This window comes from Tetranychus urticae, chromosome 2 (genome assembly GCF_039701765.1).
Source record: "Tetranychus urticae isolate SD_2017Ah chromosome 2, NJAU_TeUrti_SD_1.0, whole genome shotgun sequence".
NCBI classification, from domain to species: domain Eukaryota; kingdom Metazoa; phylum Arthropoda; class Arachnida; order Trombidiformes; family Tetranychidae; genus Tetranychus; species Tetranychus urticae.
In genome coordinates this window covers 17331775-17354396 of record NC_142959.1, presented here as the reverse complement: position 1 = coordinate 17354396, position 22622 = coordinate 17331775, and the positions used below count along the sequence as shown (strand labels likewise).

Here is a 22622-nt window from a genome sequence, read left to right as displayed (position 1 = left end):
ATTATAATCTATTACAATATAAAATAACTTAAATATTGAATGATAAAATATCTATCAACATGTACAACAAAAGGGCAAATTATTGTTGCTTTCAACCCGAGCGTTTGCTGGTTAAATCAGTTGTTGATGTTGAGTAAATAACAATTTATCAAATGAAATTGGTCAAAATGATTGTTTAGGCAATTTGACCTTGAATAAACTTGATATGCTTGTTACAATCAAAAATAAAGATTGGGAAAAAGTTTTAAATGATGAGTCTAACGATGTACTATTTAAGTTTCCCAGTTTGACTTGTTATTTGTAACTTATAACCGATTGAAAATGATCAAAACGCCCTTAACATTTGCACCTACAGTTAAATCCAGAAGAAGACGAAGAAAGTTTCAATAGAAAGTTATCATGATGATAATGATGAAAATAAAATGTGAAACTAGGCCAAGCCACGTCAATTGAAGCTCATCATCAAACATGATCATCATTGCCTTATATTAGTTACTTGTTATGTTACTGTTATGTTTCTCGTCCTTCCTTAATATTTTTTTCTTACTTTTCTTTTTCTTCTCTCTCTTCATGATAATGATGATGATCCTCATCTGAACCGGCTTCAGATAAATAATTTATCATCCAAAAAAGTCTCCCTCATGAGTTTCTCACTGAATCTCTCACTGAATCTCTTTCATCATGTTCACTCTCAATCTTAAGCAGCATTTTGTTTTCAATCAAACAGTTTTGCTTTAATGTCAAAATGATTTCATTTTGTACTTTTATTGTTTTGGATAATATCAACAATTAAGTTTGCTAGACTTTGTTTTGTTTTAATTTAACTTTCACTTGTTTTTTGTTTTGTTATTTGTTTGTTAAATTATGGATAAAATGAATTGGTCAATAATTTTGTTGTTGTTTGGATGTTTATCATTTGGAGTTGATTGTTTCCCTCAATTTACTCGATATCAATCACCTTATAATAGCAATCCATTCAATCGTCGAATCGATTCAATTGATCCAAGAAATTATCAGTTTCTACCTTCTTCTTCATCTTCATCTTCATCATCTTTTAATATAAATAACAATCCATATGATAATGTTAATAGATACAGTTTGCCTGATGTAAATGATCCTGTCTCATCAATTCGTCGATTCCCACAGTATATTCCGAATGAAAGACCATCATCTTCATCGTCATCGTCTTCTTCTTCTTCTTCTTCTTCTTCTTCATTGTATTCTCGTCCACCTCAAGTTATATCAGTTTTAAGTAACAATGGGAATCCTCATCATTCATCAATTACTTGGAAACCTCCAGCAACAATTAATCCACCTCCAATTCCTGGTGCTGTTCCTGGTCGATCACCAGCTGAAATAGCTTCACTTACTTCATCATTAGGCTTCTCATCATCATCATCTTTAGTCCAACCACAACCACAATCCCAACCACCACAATCATCATCATCATTATCTTCTCATTCAAATGGACGATTCTTTCCATCAGCACCAGTTTCTGGCTCATTTCAACCAACAACTGATCCTAAATTCATAACACATCACAGATTAAATTTACCTGACAGATCAATTGATTCAGTTTCACATCCAAATAATCCTTCAATATCTTCTTCTTCATCTTCATCACAGGCATCACCACGTCAACCAATTGCTTCCATCAACAATAATAGTACAGGAAAAAACGATGATGCTGTTATTTATTATTATTATTATTACGATGATGATGATAAAAATGCAACTCGAATCACTAAAAATGCTAATTCAAATACTAATTTAGACTCAATTCCCAGTTTAGAAGATTATGATCCAATATCAAAACCAAAAGAGGCTTTAAGAGGTTCATCGATACCAATAACACCACCAACAACAACAACAAGAGCATCAACAGCACCAACTACAAGATTGACATCGACAATAACCTCAACAACGTCAACTCCTTCGACAACATTTAGACCAATATTTAGATCAACTGAACCACAATCAAATGGATTTAATTCTGGTTATGCCTTTAATACAGCAAATTATAATAATTACTTCAATCGTCCAGTTGATCGTCCAACTTCAACTTCAACTGCACCAAGTATCATAAATAACAATGAAGAAGATGATGAAGGACCGATTCCTAATGTATTCAGATATGGATCAAATGCTGGAGTCAGACCTTCATTTGATTCAGTTCGATATGGTAATGTTCAAGGATTAAATTCACGTGGAAATAATCAATTCATTTCAGGTCAATCATTCAGACACACACTACCTTCATCTTCAGTATCTTCATCTTCTTCTTCTTCTTCGTCTTCAGAATTTTCATCCCCAATTTCATCTACAAACAGACCAAATCTTCCGGTTTCTTCTTCTCAACCTCATAATATTCATTCAAGTGAATTTACTGATGATTATTTAGAGCCTGAAGTTGTTAATCATAATCGACAATTCGGACCTAATGGTAAGAGTCATTTGATTAAACACTTTTTTATTTGTAAAGTCAACATAAATCAGGGAATCATCATTCTAATCTTCAATCAAAATCAGTCGCAATCACAATCTTAATCTCAATCTTAATTTTTTTTCTTCTCACAATTAAATGAGAAAGTATTTCAAGGTTTACTCATTCTTGAGGGTAAATATTGTATTGAGCCTTAAAGAAACATTTGTCGTTGCAAAATGAATGTGAATTCATGAAAGATATTATAAATCAAAGAAACGGTTTTTTTAAATCTCGGTAAAATTTCATGAATCCATTGAAATCGAATGTTTAAATGTGAAATCTTTACATGAGTTTAATTCAATGTTTTTAAACTTGAAACTGGTTTAGGATTTTACAATAATTAATAATAATTATTCAAATTATCAAGTAAAATGTTTAAACACGCAAAAATAATAATAATAATTTTCTTCCTGTAATTAATCAACCAGATTATTCATCAAATATACGCGATCCTGGTTTAATTGTAACAACATTCACTCCAATTACAAGACCAACAACTTCATTCACTCCACCAACAACAACAACAACAAGCACAACAACGACAACGACAACAACAACCACTGAACCTCCACCTTCAAGTAGCACAACATTGGCCCCTGTAATCGATGAAACAACAACAGCTGAATCACCTTCAACTCGTCGCCCAGGTTTGTTATTCATCATTAATTCATTTCATTGATATTCACAACATTCATTAAACTCTTTTCTTATTTTTATTATATTAGGATACGGTAGTCGAAGGCGCTTTGGTAATAATAATCTCAACAGATTAAACACATTGAATAGACCTCGATCTAATCCAATAACACCAAGTTCATCAACTACAACAACTTCAACAACCACAAGCACCACAACTCCAAGACCAAAACCAAGGAACTTTGGTCAATCATTCAGAAGACCTTATAGACCGAATCGCAATTATGGACGAACTGATGATGTCAATAAAGAAACTGTTGCCGTTCCAGAATCAGTCAATTCATTGAACGCAATTGCTCCAAACACATCATCATCATCATCATCGTCATCTTCACCACCAACTACAACAACAACGATCGCTCCTCCAATCACACCTTCATCATCTATTTCTAGTACTCCTTTAGTACCTCGAAGATTCGGTGGATCTCGAAATCGATTTGGTTCCATTCAAAGGTCACAAGTTACTAGATCACCAACTGCTAGTACTTCAACCACAACAACAACTACAACATCAACAACTGCAAGACCTTCAATTCGTCGACCCACATCTAATTTTATATCCAATAGAACTCGACCTCGAACTCGTCCCAATTTCTTAAGAAACCGAAATCGAGGATTAGAAGATGAATCAAGCTCAACTACAAGTACATCATCCACAAGCACAACAAGCACAACACCTTCTCCACCTGCACCTTCAACATCACAATCGCCATCAACAGAATCTTTATCATTTTCAGGAAACATAAATGAAGGTGAATCAGTTTTATCTTCAGGAGAAATCAATGAATCAACTGAAAAATCATTCAGTTCATCAAATTCGAATGAAAATGAATCTTCATTGCCTGAATCAAATCCATCTTCACTTTCATCTTCTTCAGTTGCACCTGTTTCTTCATCAACTGAATCTCCATCTTCATCTACATCATCATCATCATCATCAACAACAACAACAACAACTTCAAGTCCATCGACTGAAGCAACAACAAACAACAGACAAACTCGACCTCGAAACCCTTTATTCAGAAATCGTCAAAGACCTAATTTTTTCGGAGCTCGTCGTGGTAATAATGCCAATAACTCCAATGCCAACACCAACAATAATAACAACAATTGAAATAACTAAGTTAAATTATTTTCCTAAATATTGAAATCGCCAGAATATCCATCAATTTCAATGTTATAACATAAAAATTTGTTCAACATCACATTTTCAAAATTAACTTCACTTTATTCATCGATTATTTTTTTACAAAATTTCAACAAACCTGATGAAATACTTAATGAGATCATCTCAGTTTCATACTTTTTAAGCAAATCTCTCTTAATACTGTTCTTAATATTAACAGATTTTGTAATGAGAAGATTTATTAACCCTTTCACTTGTAATCACAATGAAACTATTTGTCTCAATGTAAGCGCGAACTCACTCAATTGATTGTGGAAGCATTTAAATTATTTTCAAAATAAAATTTTTTATTCATTACAATACTGAATAACTTTTGCGATAAAAATATTTCCTCAAACAGAGTGTTTTTTCCTCATCAAAATTACTTTTTACAAAAGTAAATGAAATCAACTCAATTTGATGGATTGCGCTCAATCCTGACATTTGATTTAAACATGATTATTGACCATTAATATCTAACATTTCCGTGATTAGTTGAGATGTGTAACCCAAATGTCTTTTGACGATATCTTGAATCTTTTTCCTGGCATTAAAAAGTAACAGGAAATTCTCTAAATTACAAATCAGCTTCTTGATTTCATAGTTGGCTTCCAAGATTGAAAAACCACGAATTTCTAAATACTTTTGTACCAAATGAACTGTGATAAAATATTCCTTCCTAAATGAAAACAAGACGAAATCGGTTGATTAGCTGAAATTGAAAACGCATTGAAATCAGTTTAAACACAGATGGAAGGTGATCCAAAATTAGATTACCTGACAGCATAAGAGGACCGAAGGCTTGCAGAGTTAGGGTTAAGAAGGCAAAGTATAAGTATCAATAGATTGATTAGTGGGTCAGAGCGTAATATCGGGTGGATAGATGCGGTCAATTCAATAAACATGTTGTCATTCATCATGGAACACCTTTCCATGCTAACTTTTTGCCCATTTATCTGTTTAAAAAGGAAATTAAAAGAGTCTTTAAAACTGAAAGCAAAGACTAATAAAAACAAAAGCAATTGTATTACCTTGATTGATCTCGTTTCTGGCTCAACGAAGATTATGCTTTTGATTATACACAGATCCAGGAAACGCGATTTGAGCAAGGAAATTTGATCATCGAGACATAGATTTGTAAACGATGTTATCTTTTTTACAGCTGCAATCAACTTCTCGGTGTGCTTTTGAATTATGTTTATTTGAAATTTATCAACAGGCTCAGTTCTCTCAAGTGCAGCGTCTCTGTTCTCGTGTAAAATATCAGATATTTTGGCAAGCTCATGGTACTTTTTGTATTCAAATTGACGCAGGCCACTTTCAATACTTAAACGTTCTTCTTGTAAGTTTAATTGGATAAAATTGTCCTCAAGTAATCGATTAAAAACAGTCGATTCAAATAGATTTAGCAATTCAATGTCTCGACGCGCCTCGTTGTCCTTCAAAGCAACCCAATCATCTGATATTGTTGTTGAATCGGTTTCGTGTGAAAATATTGATGGCGACGGTGAATCTTGTGACAGTGAGGGGGATATTGATGGGGATTGTGCTGGAGATGATAATGAAGATGATACTGATAACATATCATGTGGCAGAGTTGCTGCTGGGGTTAATGGCAATGTTGACACGGTTGTACTTGGCAGGTACGAAGGAGATGTTGATAATAAATCCGATGGGTAATAAGAGTAATTTAATGTTGTTGGGTCATTATAATCAGATAAACCAGAATTCTCAAGATTGACATCATCATTGGTTAGCCATGAAACCGTGTTATGATCCAATTCATTTATCCAAGTGTGATCAGCTATTAAATCACTTGAGCCTGTAAAATCAACATTTGGGCTTGAATTCAGTTGACCAGTGAAATCCTCAAAATTGTAACACAGCTGTACCAAAATTAGGTTACAAGATAGAAATGAAATAAATGCAAAATTAGTAAAAATTAATAAAATTAGACGCACAAAACAAAATAAATAAAGACTTACCTCATTCAACGCATTTTCATTGTTTACATTGTCTACCTCCATTGTTTATTAGTTGAACTATTACCCATAAAGCTTTGTTTTTTGTCGAGATTTTAGTTTACGTTATTAGTTGTTAAGTGAATAGCACGATAAATAAGTATATTACATTTCGAATTGACTAGAATTCCAATACAATCAATTAATAAAACAATCAACCAGAAATGAGTGCGACAAACAATATAACACAATGGCAAAAAATGAATGGTATAATTATAGAGAAGCTTAAATTCACAATGACTTTTTTTATCAAGGATATCTGATTATTCGAAATATTGCCTTTGCTATGAATCAGATTGCCTGTTATAATCAATGTATTGTTAATGCAACCATGTAGATAAACAGCGTCTGAGCTAAATTACAATTAATCTATTAATATTTAACAAATGCTCATTGAGGTGGTATAAAATTGTCCAAATATTATATCCTATTAACGATAATAATTACTATAGCAGAAGTGCCTTTGACTGGTTGAAATACTGAAAATTCACTACATGTAACTAAAAATCTAGCTTTTAATTATTCAATTTGGTCAACAATAAACTTAAGCAAACGATGCTGTTTAGTTGGAAAGCAGAAAAAGAATGGCGTTTTCAAATTATCTAACACATCTAACAAACAAAACAATTAATATTAACGATATCGAAGTATCAACCATCAATGGAATAATATTTTAACAAGAAATCAATAAACTAAAAGCCATATAAGCTGATAAGTCAATTGAACTTAATCAACTGATGAACAAACAACGATGAACAAACTTGTAAAAGATTTGTTTCATTGATTATTAGAATCATAAAAGATGAAAGTTAGCTGATAGATTAAGGCAAATTTGACTATTTTCAATTAATTTATTTACTCTTTTCCATTGAGAAAATTAGAAAACAGGAATTTAATTGCACTTGTTATTGTAGCTACATATTTGATAGAAAAGCTTGAAAAAAAGTAAACAATGTCTGGCATCCTTGAAACATAAGCATCATATTTCAAACAGAGATGAAAAATTTTGAAAAAGTGTGTTCTTATTGATTGTAATGCATACTATTTCATTAGTGTATACTATTTAAATAATAGGACACGGCAAAAGAGTATGATCACATGAAAATGAGTACAGAATATCCAAGAGTACAAAGATTCCTTAAGGTATTACATCGGCATTGACAGCACCAGGAACATGAAGTGAGTCTCCGTCCATTAAAGTCAAAATTTGAAGACTAATTTCTTCTGCCACTTTGAATTGTGCCTCTCTAGTACTTGCACCAAGATGAGGAGTACAGACAACCTTAGGATGTTCCAGAAGCTCAGTGAATTTACATGGTTCCTCTTCATAAACATCAAGAGCTGCTCCTGCTACTTGTCCAGAATTTAATCCCTCCAATAGTGCTTTCTCATTAATTGTGCCACCTCGTGAGCAATTGATAATCCTGACTCCTTTTTTACACTTGCTCAAGGTAATTGAATTGATTAATCCTCGAGTAGCTTCAAGCAGAGGAACATGGAGAGTAATGTAATCAGCTAAAGGCCAAATTTTTTCCAATTCCATATATTCAACACCGAATGAACGAGCAACTTCAGGAGTAACGAAAGGATCAAAACCAATTGTTCGCATGTTGAAAGCTTGCATACGACGTGCAACTTCTCGACCGATTCTACCCAATCCAATGATGGCTAAAGTCTTGTTCATGACTTCGTTTCCTTTGAAGGATTCTTTATCCCAAACACCAGATTTTAGTTTTGAACAAGCAGCCACCACAGGTCGAGCCAAAGACAATATCATAATACATGTTAGTTCAGCAGCAGCAATAGTATTCCCACCAGGAGCGCTATGATAAAAGGAATAATAAAAAGAATTAGTTTTTCAAGTCAAAATATAAAACCAGTATCAAAATATCAATGAATAAAATCAGGTGTAGAGAAACAAGAGGACCAATCAAGAAATCAATCAAATAATGGAAGAAATATCTTAAAATTTGGGTCTTGATTGATTTCTGGATCTCTAATTTAGATTTAGATTGAAATGATTTACTTGATAACAAGCACACGATTTCGTGTAGCAACGTCAACATCAATGTTATCGACACCAACTCCAGCACGACCGATGACTCTCAAATTTTTACCGGCATCAATAACTTCCTTTGTCACCTTAGTTGCTGATCTCACAATCAAAACGTCATAATCCTGGATACAAAAAATGATAAAAATGATTTTTACAGATTAGATTAGTCTAATAGATGGAACATGGGAACAGCAGATGAAATTATCAAATTATCATCGATGATAAGCAATGTATTTCGGATAAAATAACAATCATGACTGATAATCTTGAGTGAGATGAAAGATAATGAAGGTAGACATACTGATACAGATCTACTGAAAAAAGAGATAAATTAACACTAAATGGAAATAGTTACATGATAAATCTTTCAACAACCTTACAAGACTCAGAAACAGAATGAAGCAAAAATTAAATAGCTGTAGGAAAATTCAAACTTAACGAAGATATCATCAAATATTTTCTGAATAACCTTGAAATAATTTTGAAAATTAGCATGTCAAAGGTCAGAGATATTTACGAGTGAAAAGCTCAGCACCAGATAAGTGTCTACCTACAAAAATAGTTCAATACATCGACTGTTTCAAATCAAGAAAGAAAATTAAAAGTTTAAAATGAAAAACAAACAATTGACTTACTCTAATTATTGAAATCAGCTCTCGATTAGTCAGTTTTGTTTTTATGTCAACTTGAATATTCCGTTTGAGTAAAATGTCAACAGCAGCTTTGTCCACAGCATCGGCAATTAAAACTTTTTTTAAAATCATTATGCGATGAAATTAAATTATCCAGGAAACAATTAAACCAGTAACTAGAGAAATTAGAAACAAGGTAAACTCTAATTGTTTAGTTTGAATCTAGGCTTTTATTGTAAAAATAATCAACACCTTGAAGAAAGTTTCTCCTAAGGAAAATGATCCCCCTTTTTGATGCGCAGTAACCACATTTTATTTGATTTCTTACGTTAATGTTTCATATTTTGTAATTACCGCTTTAAAGAGACTTCAACTAATTTTATCTTTAAATCGTTTCTGTTCTGAAATGTTATCAATTTCATCAATTTATTGTTTCAAAATCTCTAATAAATTACTAAATAGAAACTAACAGTTCTGGGAATTAGATTTAAACAGATGGTAAAACGGTAAACCAATTGTTAATGATATTATCACACTTCATGAGGATAAACTGCACTATTTGCTCATCAATCTGTTGAACGGGTAGAGTATAAAATTTATTGGAAAATTTTAATTACTCAATGTTGCATTTGCTGATGAGTTTGGCAAAAATTAATGAATTTTCTTAATTAAATATAACATTTCGATATGTAATTCAGATAAATATAGTATTAGTTTAGAATAAATGCACTAGAGGTAGCTGTTTACCAGTTGGTAACTAGGAAAGTCATCTTAAATTACCTCCTGAATTAATTATCTCTAATTAGTGAACTTTTATAATTACTTCTAAAATTTTGTGATATTATTCTTACCAACACGGAGATCTACCTTTAGACATATTCATCGTTAATTTCGGTCAACAAATACCTTAGAAATGAGTGATAACAATATTGCTGAAATGCTTGATTTTGCTAATCTCAAAACCTGTAGGAATCCAGCCACTCTCTCACCTGTTCTTGCTAAGAACGATGTGACTACAACAATCTCTCACTTGAGAGATAATTTCATCAAACTCACTGATGAACTATTAGGACATATAAGTGAGACCAAGAAGAAGAACATATCTGTACCTACAGTTAATGTAATCAACGCTATGCTCCTGATGATCGATCATGTTGCCAAACATAACAACCCTGAGATCAACAACACTCTTAATATGGAGGCCCTTGCAACTAATATCGCCAACAGGATTCAAAAGATAGATAAACCCATGCCGAAGAAGAAATCAAAGAAATATATAATTAGAACCAAAGATGAATCCTTTACTCCTGACAACATTTATGATGAGATCTCTAATCTTACCAAAAATGATGATACCATTCAGATTGATGATGTAAAAAAAGGGTTAACAGCTGTCAAGATAACAACAACAAACAATGAAGCTATAAGAAAAATAAATCAACATCTGGATAAAAAGCAATTATGTGACAAAGTAGAAGTCAAAGAAATGGCGCCACTACTTCCTCAGATATCTCTGATCATTAACAACCACTCACAAGAATCTATCGAGACAATAAAAAAGAGAAATAATATTCCAGTTGAAGAGGAGATGAAAATTGTTGCTGCCTATGATATTCCCCAAAGAAATAAAATTAACAAGAAAAAACTTATCATTAGACTCTCCAAGAATGCAAGACAGATAATCGAGACAAGAGGACGTATTTATGTTGGATGTGAAAGTGTAAAATTTTACGACAACTACTACATCAAGACATGCGCAAACTGTATCACCATCGGACATACAGCCAAGTATTGTGTCAAGAAAACATGCTGCTTTAAATGTGAAGGTGAACATGAATCTGTTAAATGTGATAAACAAGCTAATAATATATGTCTATATTGTAAGAAATCTGGTGAATCTGAGTTAAACCACGTACCAAGATCTCAACAGTGTCTTTCCTTCCAAAAAGCCATCAGAAATCTTCAAAATATCACAGATTGGAATAATGATAATTAACTTTGTTAACCTAAATTGTGGTAATTCACTTCTCAGAACCTCAAGTATTATCAATGACATTCCTGAAACTTATGACTTGGCTACTGTTCAAGAACCGCATCTTCTACCTCTCACATCCATCAACAATCATCATATCGTAGCAATCCAACATGGAAGAGCAGCCATTGTTACCCTCAGAGGTGCAGTGTCTAAATCCTTCCATATTCATCCAGACTCTCTTGGTATTATCACCAACATAAAAGGTCATAAAATCTTAATCATCTCTGTCTACATCTCACCATCATCCGACAGCTTTGCCTACGATAAAACAATTTCCGGTATAACCAAAATTATCAATAGTAATACTAATATTCCCATTATCATCGCTGGAGACGTTAACTCTGTGCATCCACTATGGTCCTTTCAACTCTACAATAGACTCACCAACAAGGGTAAAACCATAGCTTCACTACTCAATCATAGAGACATCAAAATACTAAACACACCATCATCGGATAACTGGACTTTCAAAAGATTTAATTGTAATCCTCAATGGATAGATATTGTTGCCTCAAATCTTCAAAAATTTTACTCCTTCTTCAATCATAATACCTTCATAACTCATCTGGAAAACAACGACCACAATAGCATTACTTCTCAAATCGAAATTCAAGGCAAAATAACTCCAAAAGATAAACCAAAGAAAATATTCAACAAAAGAAAATACTTTAATTACATCCTGTACCTCTATAAGACTACACCTCTTAACAACATCGAGGAAGTAAATAATTTCATGTGGAAAGTGATCAATAAAAGAATAGCCATGTTTTATGATCCAGTAAATTGGAAAGAGTTTAAAGAAAACTCCACATGGAGAAATTTGGAATCAAATCAACATATCAACAATAAACTAAAGAAAATGGCCAGGCTTAAACGCAAAGATAGATCGACTCTAACAGATGAAGAATATCTAACCTTAAAGTCCAGCCTAATCAAACAGATGTATAAAGGAATACATGAATATTTCAAAGATTCTAAAGACTCTAAAGAGAAATGGTCAAAAATCAATTACTTTTTACATGAACACGATACTAATCTCGATGATATTTACGACTCCAACTTGGACAAATGCATCAAAGAATTTGAACTCTCAATTAATCACTTAGCGGTAACTTCATCATTTCCACCAAAAATCAACAATCAGAATATTGAATTTGAACAAATTAAAAACGCATTAAGTAAACTCAACAAAACTGCATCTCCTGGTCTGGATGGGATAAATCTTTCTTTCATCAAAGATATAATTGAAACAAATCAAGAAAAATTCTGTAAGATTTACACTCTAATCTTACAACATAACTTCATTCCGGATACCTGGAAGATATCCCATACAATCTTCATTCCGAAAAGCGATGGTAAAAGACCTCGTCAAATATCAATTCAATCAAATCTAAGCAAAATTCTTGAAATAATCATCCTAGATGAATTATATAAGAACATCCCAACGAATTTCTTCAATCATCAACATTCTTATCAACCAAACAAAAGCATAAACACAGCCTTGGATGAGATTTTTACGCCAATGACAAAGGGTTCTAACTGCAGCTTATTTCTAGTGGATATCGAATCCGCTTTTGACAACATTTACCACGAAGCCATATTAAAACAACTTACCGATCTCCATGTTAACAACGATCTACTCAATCTTATAAAGTTTTACTTAAAAGATAGATCAATGGCCATTCACACAAATGATGGATTAAAACTAAAGAATTGTCAAAATGGAGTTCCTCAAGGCTCCATTCTTGGTCCCACTCTTTATATTATTGGAACTCAACAAGTCATCAATGGTCTTAACAATACAACACTTCCACAGCCTCCATTCTTCATCAATAACAGAATCACCCATGATCCGACTCAACTTCAGATTAAAACCACAGCATATGCTGATGATCTAATCATCTCCATCCCAACTAGATCTAATGATAAATCACATCATGTCATCATGTCCACATCAATCATCATACAATATCTAAACCTTATCCTCAAGCCCTTAAATCTCTCAATACTTCCCCAAAAAACAACATTACTAACAGATCATAAAACTCACAAAGATATCAAAAAAATAGGAAACACTAACATCAAAATTGAAACATCTCACAAAATACTAGGCATTGAAATCATCCTCTTAGCTCCTTTCTTTTATAACATTAATACACTAAAAGATAAAATACATCAAACAGCAATCAAGATATACACCGATAACTCAAAAATTATTAACCTTCCCATGGATATTCTCAACTTAGTTAATGTAGCTAAAGTTGAATCCACAGTTTTTACTTACAGTAACCTAATTTTCCCCAGAATCATGAGATCAAATCCTTTCAGAGATGAATTAGAATATATTAGCTCCCATATAATAAGAATCTCATGCAACTATGATTGGAAAATAAATAATCTAACTGTTTGCTCACTCATAGGAAAAATGCCTATCTGGGCAAAAATAATCAAAATCAAAATCTCAGAAATCTATAAGAATAACTTTCAAAGCAACAACATGAAATTTAACTATGAATTCTTCCTAGATTATCCAGAACTTGGACCTACCATAAACAGCAATGCCTTATGGTGGGGAAAAAACCAAATTATTGATCAAATTATTTCAGATATCATAAATAATCACTGGCGGGAACAACCAAACAACGACTTTAAGATTCTTGGAAAATGGAGATTAATCTCCTCCAGAACTCGCATCGATAAATTCACAGCCATGGTACTCAACAAATATGATTACTTATACAAGGATGAAGTCTGTTTGTGTGGATCTGAAATAAATGACCCAACGCACTGGATAAATCAATGCTCAACTCTTGAACAAGAAAGACAAGAAATTATATCATCTCTAAATCTTGAAGACTCCAATATCATACTAGCTTTCCTCACCAGTAAATACCATCAAAGCTATAAAACTTATATGGAAAAGATCTACGAAAACCATATACTTCCAAGATTGGAAAAATATATTTCTGAAAAAACTAAACCTTCATAGATCTACTATATTCTTTCGAACACTTCTCTATCTTTTTCCTTCTCATTAGATTTATCTTGCATTTTTCATCAAATTCCCTATCTATGCCCCTACCTCCTTTACCACCCAATAGAGCTTTCTCTTAATTACTTTCATAATATCAAAAATGAACTAAATGTGAAACCGAACATCTCAATTGTAAAATACCAAATGTAACTTAAACAAACATGTATATTCAGTTTCATGAACTCCATCTACGAAGATGCGCATTAAGCATCTTCTCAATGTATTGCGTACAAACAACCAATAAAACCAGGCAGTTTGGGTTGAGAAAAAAATCCTCTCATTTTTTACAATTAACTGTCAATCGATATTATGTTAAATCGGTTTGATTTTGTTTGTTTTGTTTTGACTTACCGGCTCAACTAGGATTGATTATAAATCACGATTATTTACTCTATCAAATTGGTGGCAAATATTCATTCCGAGTGTTTAATTCATAATTGTCGTTGTTCTCTTATGTGATATCTCTTGTAAGTATCTGTCCTTCATAATTTCTTACTCCTTTTTCCAAATTTATCTCATGTTTTATGTATGTATGAATCAATTGCTGTAATATTTTTGCCTATTTTTGGTTTAATATTTCCTAATATATCTTAAGACTGATCATCATACAGACTGACTGTCCCTTCATCTATTATTCTGATCTCATCTAGTGTTTAGGTTGGAAAGGGTTATGATTATTTTCATTTATTTATTTTAATGATTTACACTATTCTCGGTAATACTTTTTGTCAAAAAGTCTGAATTATCTGTAAATTAAATTGATATGGTGAGAAAGTCTTGCAACCAAACACTGACATTCATCACTCATCTTTTGTTCTAAATTCATGAGAATATTCATTTTCTATTATACATTGCAGAATTGATTTTACAAAAATTATTGTCTCATCACATTGATTTTGATGACGTGATATGTTGATATCTTTGGGTTAATCTATTACTATTGTGTTGACTTAAATCTTGAGATTCATGCTTATTACACTAGTTTTATTCAAGCTTCTAGAAATAAAGGAATCTGGAAAAGGTTCATCTTTTCATTGCCCTAGGCTACCAGTTTAATATCAAACCCTGAAAGCTCAGTGTACTCTCCTTTTGCTGTTTCAACTTGTTGATTAGTTTCCTGTTTTTTTATTTTTTTTCTTACCTTATAGAGTTATCTAATTTATATTTTACTTGTCATTTTTTTTCTAGCCAACTTATCGTGGAAATGGGTTCTAAAGTTTCTCGAGACAATTTTGAATGGGTTGGAGGTGATGAACCTCATGCGACACGTCGTAAGCTTATCCTGGCTAAGCATCCAGAGATAAAAAGTTTAATGAAAGTTGATCCCAACTTCAAATGGATCGTGTTATCGCTTGTCATCTTTCAAATAATTACTGTGATACTTTTAAGGAACGTTACCTCTTGGTTTATTTTATTCCCCATCTGTTATTTCATTACGGGAACTGTAAATCACGCATTAATGCTCGCTGTTCACGAGATCGCCCATGCTCAAGCATTTGGTCCTAATCGTGTTATGGCTAATCGTATTTTTGGTATGATTGCCAACCTCCCTCTTGGTATTCCAATGTCTGTTTCGTTCAAAAAATATCATTTGGAACATCATAGATATCAAGGTGATGATATTTTAGACACCGATATACCTTCGAAGTTTGAGACGCAATTCTTCACAACAACATTTCTAAAGCTCATATGGGTCACTCTTCAGCCTTTCTTTTACACTATCAGACCATTATTTGTCCATCCTAAACCACCAACCATCCACGAGTTAACAAATCTAGTTGTTCAATTAACTTTTGATATAATCATAGGATTGACATGTGGATGGCATTTAGTTTTTTACCTTATTCTTGCTAATATTATTGCGATGGGTCTTCATCCAGTTGCTGGACATTTTATCTCTGAACATTATATCATGTTTGATAAAGAGAATATCCAGACAAATGAAACAAGTGTTACTCAACATGACGGAAAATTCTTAATCCCAGAAACATGCTCATACTACGGTCCTCTCAACTATCTCACTTTTAATGTTGGATATCATGTTGAACACCATGATTTCCCTTCTATACCTGGAAGTAAATTACCATTAGTTCGAAAAATAGCTCCAGAGTTTTACAACCATCTTAACTATCATACTTCTTGGGTCAAAGTTATTTGGAGATATATTACCGATCCATCCGTCGGACCATTTGCAAGAGTTAAACGACCACACAAATTTGGATCAAAAGAGGTCGAGACAAACGATGATTCAGTTCTTTTAAGCAAGGCTAATGGTGTCAACAAATCAGCCAATGGTGTAAAAAAAGACTCTTGATCTTTATCATCTCTTAATTATTAAAAAATTAAATCACTAGTCTTTATCCGCATAATTAGAAAGGAGATCGATTTAATTTTGGAAACTCGGGATATTTTTAAATATTTTCGTTATTTATTTATTTTGCAGTAGCTCATCAGCAGTCAAGATTTACTAAAAGTTATGATTTGTAGGTTGATTTTGCCAAGTCATTGCTTAAATTATTCTTCATTAGTCATGCTTGTTGCAAAAAACCTTGCATTTTTAACAAAGGGTTTTATATCATCTTGTTTCAACGCTCTTATCATTGCATAATATTCACACATTGAACTTGGTTACAAATGAGTCGGATTATCCAGATATTGAAAGCTAACTTCGTAAGGATTGAGGTTTATAAAGAGTCTCTAACCAAAAATCTCAATCACTCACCAATTAAATCAAACTAGTTTGTATTGTATTAAAGTTGAACACCAATCTGAATTTTACTGAAGCAAATATTTCCAATTGTTTTGTTTCCAATTGCAAATCAATTAAAATTTGAGCAAATTATTTTGTTTTAAGCAAAAAATTGTTACTTCATTCTGATTATTTTGGCGAGAAAATAAAATTTCTATTCTTAAAACCTCATTTTACATTCATTTTTATCAATTTAAACTATAAATCAGAACTTTTATTGAGAAAATTCAAGCTTTGAGTCTCGTAGCATTTTTTCATACATTAAATAAATTCTCTCTCATTAGATGGAGCTAGAGATAGTGCATTAAGTCATCGACTTGTTTGACTAGTTTCGGCTTTAACTTGCTTAAATTGCTTAGTTACTTGCTTTTTTATCCTATGTTCAATAAATGACCATCTAGTTGAGCAACATGGAGGTCATCAGCATTTTGAAGAAAATAAAAGAAAACCATCTTTACGTCAATTTATTCTAAGAAAGATGTAACAATTTTTCTTCTCTCCATTGAAGCAAACGATCCTGGAAGATGATGTTTCTCTTTTTCCCTCTCTTCACTCTCCCAGTTTTCTCAATCAACATCAAACTTGAAAAGGATCATTATGTGGTTATTCAACAATATATCAAGCTTCAGTGGGAAATTTATTCCACCATTATCAAAGTTGCAGTTGCTAATTAACGGACAATCATACCAGGATAATCATTGTAACTGAGTACCGATCACTTGAATTCAGACTATCTCAAGCAATTGGTGTCATCTTGAACCATATTTTGTTGTGACGGTTTTGTAAAGTTAGGATTGAAATAATCTAGAGACACAATCATGACAATAAATCAAAGGATATAGCTTAATTCAGCTACAACTACAATTAAATTACTCAAATACACTCTTGGCTTACTTATCAACTTGAGATTTGATCAAATCAATGTAATGAACTTTAGAGCTACAAGTCAATATGAACAGTTACTCGGAACAAATCGATGATTCTTGAGTCTAAAGGTTTTCGTGTTACTTTCATTTTGAAGATTCAAGAATATTTTCTCGCTTTCTGTCAGTGGTTTGATGTTTTGTCTCTCAAATGTTCATCATTACTGGTTGAATGATCTCTCTGTCTTGTATCCAATTACTAAAAATCTCAAATAACATAACATCTATTGAAATAAGTATCTAATTGATTAGATATGATTGAGATGGATCCAATGACAAAGAAAATCTTGCCAGAAGAATTGTTAAAGATTATTATTGGCAAGTCCCTTTGAGCGACAATTTTCACCATCAAATCAATTCTCATTGAGAGTTTCAAACGATTGAATGACTCTTCAGAGCTGGTGCAACTCACGAACTAATCCAATTTCAATTGATTAATTTACATCTCAAACTTTTAATTCAGTTTTCTTGAACCTAAACCACAATGGAAGCTAATTCATCAACAATCAAGCTTATAACTACAAGTGTAACGATCGGTTTTATTGGTGCTTCAATTGCTTACATCTTATGGAAAGTTCGTAATCGCAATAAAATTAAACCCTTCATTGATGTTGGTAAAGTGAAAAAGATTTTCATTTATCCAATTAAATCTCTTAAACCAATTGAATGTGATCAAGTTGATGTTGATGACCAAGTAGTCTCTAAAGGCCAATTAAAAGACAGGTAAGTCTAACAATATAGCACTTTCATATTCCCAATTTGCTTGACATTATTTTTTAACTGTTTACAGATCATTTGTACTGATCGATGAGAATAATAAATTCATCACTCAAAGACAAGAGCCAACATTAGTCCTGCTGGATGTTGAGCTGATCGATGATAGAGCAATCAAGATAACATCACCAAGCAAAGAGTCAATTGAAATCCTATTGTCACTGGACCTAAATGAAAAAACTGAGCTGGAGATCATTCAAACAAGGTAAGGACCAAAAAATCTTCCTCAAAGAAATTAATTGATTGTGTTCACTTAGAGTCTGGGAAGACGACGTTAATGGAATCGATTGTGGGACAGAAGCTTCTCAATTCTTCTCAAATTATCTCAATAAACCAAACATTCGATTGCTGCGATTTGTCAAAGGCTTAATTGACCATCGACCATCCCAAGTCTATCGTAATGGTGCCATCAGCAAAGATTCAAACATAAAGGTAATGAAATTATATCAACCTTAACCTTGTCTTTAATTGTATCCTTTCTGTCTTTTTACAATTACAGATTATGTATCAGGATAGTGCACCAGTTTTAATTATAAATGACAAATCAATCGATACGCTGAATGATCTGTTAACTGACGGCCAAGTCAGTCATTCAAATTTTCGTCCAAACATCTTGATTGAAGCTGAAGCTTTCGATGAGGATAATTGGGAAAGACTAGTGATTGGGGAAACTCAATGGCAACAGTTGAAAAAATGTACACGATGTCGGATGACAACAGTTAACGTTGAAACCGGAGTCTTTATGAAAGAACCAATGATTACTTTGCGAAAGTGAGTTTACTCAAAAACGGATAATTGATTTTACTAATTGAAATTACTCTTAATAGATATCGTAAGCCAACTGGACCTGATTCTGGTTATCATTCACCTTTAATGGGAGTCTTCTTTAAACCTGAAACTAGAGGAATTATTAAAGTTGGCGATTCAATTGCAGCTTCCCATAAATCTTGAATCATCTTGCAATCTACTTTTTATACCTTCTGCATTTAATTATCGTGGTTTATGGAGAAATTAAAATTGCCAAAAGATAAAATTGATATCATCTTATAATCACATGATCTACTTTGATAGTAAACCTCTTGAAACCTTTAATTGAAAGATGTCATTTCCTAACTTGCTTTTTGTTAGACAAGTGTTTTATTTTTGTATATTATTTGTGTAAAAAAACATGGAATCGAGTGAAAAATTAATAAAACAAGTGATTTTATTTGGATTTGGATTGATTGGTTTAGCTACCGTGATCAGTCAATTGCTTAAATGCAGATTAAAACCCTTTGTAAAAGTTGGTGTTATCCGTAAATTATTCATCTATCCAATTAAAGCATTGAAACCAGTTGAGTTGAGCCAGCTGGAAGTGTATAAACGTGGAGTTCATTGGAAACAATTAAAGGACAGGTAAAGTAATGTAATTAAGGAGAGCAATGATAAGTTACATGTTTTATATTTATTTGTAAACAGAGCTTTCATGTTGGTAAATCGTAAAAATGTAATGATAACTCAACGAATAGAGCCAACACTTGCTTTGTTAAATGTTAAATTGGACTTTCCATACATAATTGTTTCAACACCAGACGAGACTGATTCAGTTAAGATCCCAATAAGAGATGAAGATTATGAAGATGAAAACGTGGAATCATCCGAAAAAGGAGAAATCGTTGAAACCAAGTTTGTATTTTTACCCATTTCTAGATCTTACCAAAAAAGCTAACAATATGTTTTGATTTACTAGCATTTGGGGTGACAATATTAAAGGAGTTGATTGTGGATCAAAATATGGTCAATTTTTCTCCAATTATTTGGGTAAACCCGATATTAAATTGATACGATTCGATTCCAAATTGGGCTACAGACCATCACAGTATTATCGAGATGGTAAACTTGGAAAGGACCAAAATATTGAGGTAAATATGCTGTTTGATGTCGATTCATTTTACTTGTCTAATTTTTTCTCCTTTACATTTTAGATTATGTATCATGATACATCAGTTATTCACCTTGTCAACACTGAATCAGTAGAAACTCTAAACTCATGGATTGAAAGCGATGAAAAGGTTTCTTACATGAATTTTAGGCCTAACATTCTTGTTGAAGCTGCTTCTTTCGATGAAGATGATTGGGAAAAGATGAGGATCGGATCTCTTGAATTTCAACAATTACTTAAATGTGTTCGCTGTAGAGTAACCACCGTTGACAGAGACAAAGGCACTTTCATGAAAGAACCGTTGGTTGCTTTAAAAAGGTAAAATTCAATAACTTTGCTCTGAATAACAATCTAATGTGAAATTATCCTTACAACTAGACATCGTTTACCTAAAAATGAGGATTTGGGTTACATTGAAGCTCCTGGATCTAATGGAGTAAGTTGATTCTGGTCATAAAATTTTCATCATGACTTTCTAATAATAATGTATTCTTGATTTCCCCAGAAACTGACATTACCATTAATGGGAGTATTTTTCAATCCAGAATCAGAAGGCGAGATTTCTGTTGGCGATGAGGTTTGGGCCTCGCATAAACACAAAAGCTGGTTTTAATTGCTAACCAATCATTAACCAAACAGTGGAATGAGTAATATTTTGGGAAAGAACTGGTTCGATCATTTGCTAAAACTAATTGATGCATATGAGTTAAAGATAATTTGAATACAATTGTTATCAAGTTATGGGCGAAGCTATATTCAATAAGCTTTTGATTGATGATTAATGATTTTTGAAACAAATGAAATGTTAAAAATGATCTTGATTAGGATACGGATTGATAAGTAGCTCAATAAATGTACTTTTTTTTATTAAACTGTTTATTAAAGTCCATTCAACTGTATGTTTCAATAGTTTACTAATTGACTTTGCATTGAAAAATGGAGGAGAAGCCAATTATCTTGAATTATTATCAGGTAAACCACTTTGAATTAGATGAATGAATCAATTATTGGAGAGCATCATTCATGTTGAACAATTGAACTCGGCCATGAATTAATTAAAAATGAAATGCTCAGTAAATAGACTTGATTTAAAAGGTATTTATTATAAATTGTTTTGATTTGTTTACGGTGAAATGTTTAAATGAAAAGCGCAGTAAAAAAGGTAAATTAAAACCAATCTTTATGCAATCTAATAGACAACTCAAAAATGATCATTTTAATAATCATAATGTAATGTATGTCAGGTCCTTTTTTACATTTAGGGGTCAATCTCTCAAAATAACAGTCCAAAAGTGAATTTAACCAAATCTTCTTTAAGGTGATGTAAAAAGCAACCTAAATTTAGGTTAAACACGATATATTTTTCCGTAACTTCACGTATCTTCAGCATCATTGATTATAATCATCGCCATCACCATCATCATCATCGTTGCTATTAACTAACAACATTTAATTTTGTCGGCCAAGTAAAAGTTATTATTAAAATGAAAGTAAAATAAAGTAGCCAACAATAACTGTTGGCTAAATGACGCTTTGGTTTTCCAGTTTTGTATCTCCATTTTAACTTTCGTTTCTCAGTAAATGGCAAGTTAACAGTAAACAATTAGTTGACGAATTGTACTAATTCGGTGTAAATTTATCATTCAGACAAATAAACAAGTCAAAAAATGAAACATTATATTGATGATGGCAGCAAGAATTAATGTGAATCAAGAAAAAATAGAGAAAAATGTGCATATTAAATACAGCGAGTAATACTTGTTTGTTTACAATGTTGATCCTCATAAACAAAACCTTTCACTTGATTGTCAATGAATATTATTAAATTTTAACAGTTTTAATCATTCATCTAACAAGACCATTCCTTAAATGAGCAACTAATTGTCTTTTATAATCATTAGCATTTGAATCTTGAGTGGTTGAAGTGAATGTTGCTGGAGACGACCAGAGATTATTGGAAGGTTTAGAATTGGTTAAATCAGCTGTCCTCTCTGTTGGAGCCAATCGTTTAACTACTTCATTAAATTTGTTCAGTAAATCATTTACTCTGGTTTCGTTGATTACAGATGAAAGTTGTGGTGAAGACAACAATGATGGAGATGAATCCATTCGTGGTGAAGATGGTGCGTAT

The 22622-nt window shown here is 32.3% G+C and overlaps 7 protein-coding genes across 7 annotated transcripts; 5 read left to right on the top strand and 2 right to left on the bottom strand.

Moving 5' to 3' along the window:
- Window positions 1-1111: 1111 nt before the first annotated feature.
- Window positions 1112-4667, top strand: LOC107366609 (uncharacterized). Its single transcript, XM_089267408.1, has 5 exons — window positions 1112-1145; window positions 1238-2230; window positions 2300-2443; window positions 2914-3132; window positions 3211-4667. Exons 1-5 carry the CDS (start codon window positions 1112-1114, stop codon window positions 4293-4295), a joined length of 2475 nt encoding a protein of 824 aa, XP_089123534.1. The 3' UTR covers window positions 4296-4667.
- Window positions 4634-6563, bottom strand: LOC107366775 (uncharacterized). The gene is made up of 4 exons (XM_015934412.3): window positions 6332-6563; window positions 5378-6232; window positions 5124-5302; window positions 4634-5025 (listed from the first exon to the last, which is right to left on the bottom strand). Exons 1-4 carry the CDS (start codon window positions 6371-6373, stop codon window positions 4806-4808), a joined length of 1296 nt encoding a protein of 431 aa, XP_015789898.2. The 5' UTR covers window positions 6374-6563; the 3' UTR covers window positions 4634-4805.
- A 672-nt stretch (window positions 6564-7235) lies between these two features.
- Window positions 7236-9250, bottom strand: LOC107366776 (D-3-phosphoglycerate dehydrogenase). The gene is made up of 3 exons (XM_015934413.3): window positions 9059-9250; window positions 8394-8545; window positions 7236-8190 (listed from the first exon to the last, which is right to left on the bottom strand). Exons 1-3 carry the CDS (start codon window positions 9185-9187, stop codon window positions 7506-7508), a joined length of 966 nt encoding a protein of 321 aa, XP_015789899.1. The 5' UTR covers window positions 9188-9250; the 3' UTR covers window positions 7236-7505.
- Window positions 9251-11038: 1788 nt separating this feature from the next.
- On the top strand, window positions 11039-14396 carry LOC149094034 (uncharacterized). Its single transcript, XM_089268269.1, has one exon. The coding sequence runs from the start codon at window positions 11041-11043 to the stop codon at window positions 14077-14079; it is 3039 nt and encodes a 1012-aa protein (XP_089124395.1). The 5' UTR covers window positions 11039-11040; the 3' UTR covers window positions 14080-14396.
- A 16-nt stretch (window positions 14397-14412) lies between these two features.
- On the top strand, window positions 14413-17044 carry ifc (delta4-sphingolipid-FADS-like protein ifc). The gene is made up of 2 exons (XM_015934460.3): window positions 14413-14591; window positions 15313-17044. Exon 2 carries the CDS (start codon window positions 15329-15331, stop codon window positions 16436-16438), a length of 1110 nt encoding a protein of 369 aa, XP_015789946.1. The 5' UTR covers window positions 14413-14591; window positions 15313-15328; the 3' UTR covers window positions 16439-17044.
- A 1117-nt stretch (window positions 17045-18161) lies between these two features.
- LOC107366677 (mitochondrial amidoxime reducing component 2) lies at window positions 18162-19783 on the top strand. The gene is made up of 5 exons (XM_015934303.3): window positions 18162-18519; window positions 18587-18775; window positions 18828-19002; window positions 19070-19341; window positions 19398-19783. Exons 1-5 carry the CDS (start codon window positions 18281-18283, stop codon window positions 19519-19521), a joined length of 999 nt encoding a protein of 332 aa, XP_015789789.1. The 5' UTR covers window positions 18162-18280; the 3' UTR covers window positions 19522-19783.
- LOC107366676 (mitochondrial amidoxime reducing component 2) lies at window positions 19684-21390 on the top strand. Its single transcript, XM_015934302.3, has 6 exons — window positions 19684-19965; window positions 20029-20235; window positions 20300-20471; window positions 20535-20809; window positions 20870-20927; window positions 20997-21390. The coding sequence occupies exons 1-6, from the start codon at window positions 19739-19741 to the stop codon at window positions 21102-21104; spliced, it is 1047 nt and encodes a 348-aa protein (XP_015789788.1). The 5' UTR covers window positions 19684-19738; the 3' UTR covers window positions 21105-21390.
- The last annotated feature ends 1232 nt before the right edge of the window (window positions 21391-22622 follow it).

Excerpts from the sequence above, each read along its gene's own strand:
- LOC107366676 (XM_015934302.3), top strand. The coding sequence starts at position 19,739 with ATGGAATCGAGTGAAAAATTAATAAAACAAGTGATTTTATTTGGATTT. Across the intron at positions 20,236-20,299 it reads GGAGAAATCGTTGAAACCAA|CATTTGGGGTGACAATATTA; the intron begins GTTTGTATTTTT and ends TTGATTTACTAG. Across the intron at positions 20,472-20,534 it reads GAAAGGACCAAAATATTGAG|ATTATGTATCATGATACATC; the intron begins GTAAATATGCTG and ends TTTACATTTTAG.
- ifc (XM_015934460.3), top strand. The coding sequence starts at position 15,329 with ATGGGTTCTAAAGTTTCTCGAGACAATTTTGAATGGGTTGGAGGTGAT.
- LOC107366609 (XM_089267408.1), top strand. The coding sequence starts at position 1,112 with ATGATCCTGTCTCATCAATTCGTCGATTCCCACA. Across the intron at positions 2,231-2,299 it reads AAATAATCAATTCATTTCAG|AATTTTCATCCCCAATTTCA; the intron begins GTCAATCATTCA and ends CTTCGTCTTCAG. Across the intron at positions 2,444-2,913 it reads TCGACAATTCGGACCTAATG|ATTATTCATCAAATATACGC; the intron begins GTAAGAGTCATT and ends TTAATCAACCAG.
- LOC107366776 (XM_015934413.3), bottom strand. The coding sequence starts at position 9,187 with ATGATTTTAAAAAAAGTTTTAATTGCCGATGCTGTGGACAAAGCTGCT. Across the intron at positions 8,546-9,058 it reads AGCTGATTTCAATAATTAGA|GATTATGACGTTTTGATTGT; the intron begins GTAAGTCAATTG and ends TTTTGTATCCAG. Across the intron at positions 8,191-8,393 it reads AATCGTGTGCTTGTTATCAA|CGCTCCTGGTGGGAATACTA; the intron begins GTAAATCATTTC and ends CTTTTATCATAG.
- LOC107366677 (XM_015934303.3), top strand. The coding sequence starts at position 18,281 with ATGGAAGCTAATTCATCAACAATCAAGCTTATAACTACAAGTGTAACG. Across the intron at positions 18,776-18,827 it reads CTGGAGATCATTCAAACAAG|AGTCTGGGAAGACGACGTTA; the intron begins GTAAGGACCAAA and ends GTGTTCACTTAG. Across the intron at positions 19,342-19,397 it reads CCAATGATTACTTTGCGAAA|ATATCGTAAGCCAACTGGAC; the intron begins GTGAGTTTACTC and ends TACTCTTAATAG.
- LOC107366775 (XM_015934412.3), bottom strand. The coding sequence starts at position 6,373 with ATGGAGGTAGACAATGTAAACAATGAAAATGCGTTGAATGAG. Across the intron at positions 5,303-5,377 it reads CAGAAACGAGATCAATCAAG|ATAAATGGGCAAAAAGTTAG; the intron begins GTAATACAATTG and ends CTTTTTAAACAG. Across the intron at positions 5,026-5,123 it reads CGGTCCTCTTATGCTGTCAG|GAAGGAATATTTTATCACAG; the intron begins GTAATCTAATTT and ends GTTTTCATTTAG.
- LOC149094034 (XM_089268269.1), top strand. The coding sequence starts at position 11,041 with ATGATAATTAACTTTGTTAACCTAAATTGTGGTAATTCACTTCTCAGA.